General features: G+C 37.8%; 1 protein-coding gene across 2 annotated transcripts; it reads right to left on the reverse strand.

Moving 5' to 3' along the window:
- Nucleotides 1–393: 393 nt before the first annotated feature.
- Nucleotides 394–4891, reverse strand: LOC128705804 (pigment-dispersing hormone 1 peptides). 2 transcript variants are annotated; one of them, XM_070081207.1, is made up of 4 exons: nucleotides 4789–4891; nucleotides 2606–2699; nucleotides 812–984; nucleotides 394–492 (listed from the first exon to the last, which is right to left on the reverse strand). In XM_070081207.1, exons 2-3 carry the CDS (start codon nucleotides 2696–2698, stop codon nucleotides 838–840), a joined length of 240 nt encoding a protein of 79 aa, XP_069937308.1. In that variant the 5' UTR covers nucleotide 2699; nucleotides 4789–4891; the 3' UTR covers nucleotides 394–492; nucleotides 812–837. The 2 variants fall into 2 exon arrangements, with proteins under 2 accessions (XP_069937308.1, XP_069937309.1); XM_070081208.1 differs by having other exon boundaries at nucleotides 2606–2711.
- Between the last annotated feature and the right edge of the window lie 384 nt (nucleotides 4892–5275).

Here is a 5275-nt window from a genome sequence, read left to right on the forward strand (position 1 = left end):
TGTTCAGTGTATGAAGCGAATTAGTTAAGCAGCGTGATTGTTCAAATATTCATGTGAGAATGTTGTCTTCCATTATATAGGTTAAATAAGTTGACAGGTAAGTTAAAAAAAAAAGCTCATCACCGAGCGAAAATAAAACTTGTCCTTGTTTAAAGATTTTCTCCTTAAATAACACTTTCTTTCCACGTTGGTAAGTGTTTGTTGAAGTTATCGTGGTATTGTATTTTTATGGAGCATACAAGTTTATCCTGAATTACTAAACAAACATTTTCAGATATAACTGATAAACCTAACTAAATGTAACAGAAATACATTGAGAAAATATCAGGAAAATATTCCCCAGAATAACTGATGTACAACAAACAGAAATTATAGAGGAAAGTGAGACAGGTGTTTAGTGCTGCAACATTTATTCCATGAATATTAATTGATGACGTGACCTACTGCAAGCTGGTTAGATTCCACTCACCGGCACCGTCAAGTTGTCTCGTCCTGGGAGGAACAGATCAAAGAAGATTATGCATAAGTAGGACACATAAGTAGTACCTTATTTAGAGACTTTTAGCTTGGAGATCAAGCTCTTGGAAGTGTCCAAATTACTGAGGAGAGGAGTATGTTAAACACATTGAGGGTGTAGTATTCTCACATGTCCAAAAGAGGTCATATTTTGACTAGGATATTAAATAATTTGCTCTTTCTGTGAATGAAATGCCGATATAATTTATAATGTAATAAATATCTCACTCAGTTGCCGCATCTTGTAAGAGAAACTTGGTACAGAACGTATGATCAACACATAATTATTACTTACATTTTAACAGAAAGTTTAGGAAATGATTATCTTCTTCCGGCATCATTCATGACCTTAGGGATTCCGAGAAGGGAGTTGATGAGGCCGGAATTTCGTTTGGTGGGCAGGTCAAGGCTGGTGCTCCAGGGACCTTGAGCCACGCGCATGATCTGGGCTGCTAGTTCAGTCACAACCTGTCATTGGTGAACCAAGGTGGGCAGTGATGGAGTCCAAGTGACGCCATATATATATATATATATATATATATATATATATATATATATATATATATATATATATATATATATATATATATATATATATATATATATATATATATGTATATATATATATATACAAGAAGACATTTTACAATAAATCCAAAAACAGCAAATGAATCTGAAGTTGGGTTTTAGTTTACTGTAAATCATTATCATATTGTGGTCAATTCTGAGGCGGTTCTTCACTCATAGAAAAATTAATAAGCATCCACCCATAAACTGTAAATGATCAACATTTAACATTTTTTTTAAATTAATGATACAAGAATTTCGATGAAAGGAACATTAATCATGAATGACACTGTGTGAATGTTGGATAATTTCTGACAAAAATTATTAGGAAAATAATTGGCAAGTGTCCATCGAGGAGATATACATAGATGGTTTTTGATAAGTCAATGACGTTTATAATTTTTACACACCACTATTCTGGCCAAAAAAATAAGGAAAACACTTTAGTGAAGATTTTAAAAATACTTATTATTAAATGTGTTGTAATTATATTAACAGGTAGAATAAATAAAACATAAATGACTTACAGATGCAGTAGTGATATGTGATATTATAATAATGATGACTAACACTTGCTTACTGCTTAACATGTTACTACAACTCTTACAGATCAGTAGCATATTGATCATCATACACGCCATCACAATCTCTCTCACCATTCTAAACAACAAACACTACCTCTCTCACTACTCTAAACAACGATCTCTCACCACTCTAAATAGAAAGAAAAATTCTCTCACTACTCAAAACACAAACAGCAACTCTCTTACCACTCTAGACACTAGCAAGACCATCACCAATCAACATTTAAGTAGAACCTTCCTCATCACCCATCACACCAGCAGAACATCTCTCACTACTCAGCACATCAGAAGAATCCCTTTCACCACTTATCACGCCTGCAGGACCTTTCTCAGTACCCAAGATACTAGTTGGAGCTTTCTCACCACTAATAACACCAGCAGGATCTTTCTCAACACTAAGAATACCAGATTGATCTTTCTCACAACTAAAACCCCCAGCAGGATCTCTCTCTCAACACTAAAAATATCACCAGGATCTTTCTCACCACTAAAAACACAAGCAGTATCTTTCTCCACTAAAATCACAAGCAGAATCTTTCTCACAACTAAAAACACCACCACAAATAAAACTAAAAACACTCCTGGAAACTCAAGCAGCACCATTTTCAAGACTAAGAACATCAGGAGAATCTTTCTCACCATTAAAACACCAGCAGGATCTTTTTAAACACTAAGAACACCAGCAGAAACATTTTCAACACTAAAAAACAGCAGGATATCTCTCACTACTCAACACACCACCAGGACCATTATACCAACCAACACACCACCAGGACCATTATACCAGGACCATTATACCAACCAACACACCACCAGGACCATTATACCAACCAACACACCACATTACCAACCAACACACCACCAGGACCATTATACCAACCAACACACCACCAGGACCCAGGACTTTTCTTGCCACTCAGCACTGCAGTAAGACTCACCTGACGCTCAGGATATTTGAGATCCTGTGCCTGCGTGAAGACTGTGGCCATCACCAGCATCATCAACACGACTACCATGACGGAACTGTGCATTCTGAAAATATGACTGATATGAAAACAATAACACACATTAATGGTAGACGAAAATAACTTCCAGAGCAGTGTGTGTCCACGGATTTTCTCTCCCTGGCCCGTGGCCTGGTTGGCCAAGCTCTCGCTTCACATGCTGAGGACTCGGGTTCGATTCCCGGCAAGGGCGGAAATATTGGGCGTGTTTCCTCACACCTGTTGTCCATGTTAACCCATCAGTAAAATGGGTACCTGGGTGTCAGTCGACTAGTTTTGGTCGCATTGACTTAATTTGCCCGAAATGCTCTGCATAACAGAGGGCTTTCTGTATAGTAGTGTGTCACTGATGTCAGCTAGGACTGTATACCTTGTACATGTACTTGCAGAGAATAAAGTTATTGTTATTGTTATTAATGCCACTGACTCCTTCTTTAGTGTTATGAACGCCATCGTTAGAGCTGCGAACTCTGTTCTTAGTGTTATGAAATTCTTTATCAGAGTCATAGACTCCCTCGTCAGTATCATGGACTGATTCGTCAGTGTCACAAACTTCCTAATCAGTGTCACAGACTTCCTCAACAGATGATTAAGTACCATATGCAACGTCTATGAATCATTATTTTGCAAACGTTTCTCGATCTAGTGACTTCATCAGTACAAGACAGAGACATAAATGGAAGACTACGGAAGATGATGCAATCAGTCCCTCAACCTAGTAGCGGATGTCTTCCCTGTATAATATTTTGCGAGGCTGAGGGACTGATTACCTCGTCTTCTACAGTAGTCCGTTTATGTCACTGTATTTTATTGTTAAGGCTGTTTGTTGGTGACTTGTCTACAAAATAGAGAGACCCAGACGTTGCATGTGTCTAATTCTAACTCACAAAATCGTAATAACACGAATGCAAATTAATCACTGAACGGGTGGGGCGCTGACCCCCGAAACCCCCCTCCAGGTCTGTCCCCCCTATATCTCTCTTGTCCTCCAGTGTCGTCAGGTTGATTCCCCTTAACCTCTCCTCCGGGATTAGTCTTGCTGAAAACCTTTGCACTATCTCTAGATTCCTGACGTGCCTGATCAGGTGTGGGTTCCAAACTGGTGCTGCGTACTCCAGTATGGGACTGATGTAAACGGTGTACATAGTTTTAAATGATTCCTTACATAGGTGCAGAAACGCTCTTCTTAGGTTTGCCAGGCACCTATATGTTGCAGTTGTGTGTGTGTGTGTGTGTGTGTGTGTGTGTGTGTGTGTGTGTGTGTGTGTGTGTGTGTGTGTGTGTGTGTGTGTGTGTGTGTGTGTGTGTGTGTGTGTGTGTGTGTGTGCGTGTGCGTGTGCGTGTTAATCCCAAGTGGACATAAACTTAGAAAAATAAGTTTCCATAATTTGACCTCCATCTGAGGTCCTCTTTAGCAGAATATCTGCTTTTCACTAAACAATGATTCACAATTTTTGATCACTTCGAATCATTTTACAATAGATGTGATATATTTAGTGTTATGATTCATATAAATTATGATAATCAACTTAATTATAACATTAATAAAAATTATTCTTACGATGTACTGAGATATTTCGTCTTAATAAATTGCTTGTAGATTATTTTCTATAAGTGAGTTAGTCATGTACACTGAATTATAACAGAGAATATAACATTAGAATAATATCAGAGAGAAGTAAATAATGAAGGTAAATGTTACAGGAATGCAATATGAAGCCTGAGTAACCCACTATAATAACATGAATGTAGATAAGCATGTTTATGGATGAACTTGTAATGTGAAAAGACTGACTGATGTTGTAGTGGGCAGACTTCTGGCAGTGTGGCAGACACACAGATGATGATCAAATGTAAATTATGTGGCCAGGCTTTTTGTCAGTATCTTCAACACTATGTGCATAATTGTCCACTTATTGAGAAACATTGAAATAGACAGTATAATAACCTGTGTGACATGTGAAGATATCTTATTAATATTAAGCAAATTTCCTAAAATTTGCCTAGTTCCCAGGCGTTTTGTTTATCCATATGCTTCTGCGCTACCGTCCACAGGATGGATATGGAGTGTACAATAAACTAGCCACTTCAGTGGCAAATTCTCCAAGTGACTTTACCTGTGAGTGAGTAATTGGGAGGTCGGTGGAGATCTGCTGCAGGAAGGCTCCTGGAACCTTAGAGAGCGGTGAAGATATACTGCTGGAGGACACCGTCTAACTGCTGGAGGAAGCCCTCAAATTGTTATATATATTAGCAGTGGCCACCTTATTGCGCATGCTACCTACGCAGATAACGCTGCTTCGCTGACCACTCACCAGAGCGTTGTGCTTTAAATCTTTTGTCCACAAATATCTGTACATTCTTTTTCAACGTGTCTAATTAACCAGCCAGGAATGCATGACTAAATATCTCGAGAAGACAAAAACATGTATTGTCCATGAATTCAGACAGTAATATTAATGTTCTTATTGAATATTTTGAGCGAGAAAAAACGGAAATCCTAAAATTCTTTTTTTTTTTTTTTTTTTTGGCCGACCAAGAAAATTAATTTTGGATCAATAAAAATAAATAAATTCCCAGTAAAAGACTATTGACACCAACGTA

The sequence above is a fragment of the Cherax quadricarinatus genome, unplaced genomic scaffold (genome assembly GCF_038502225.1).
Source record: "Cherax quadricarinatus isolate ZL_2023a unplaced genomic scaffold, ASM3850222v1 Contig1970, whole genome shotgun sequence".
NCBI lineage: Eukaryota > Metazoa > Arthropoda > Malacostraca > Decapoda > Parastacidae > Cherax > Cherax quadricarinatus.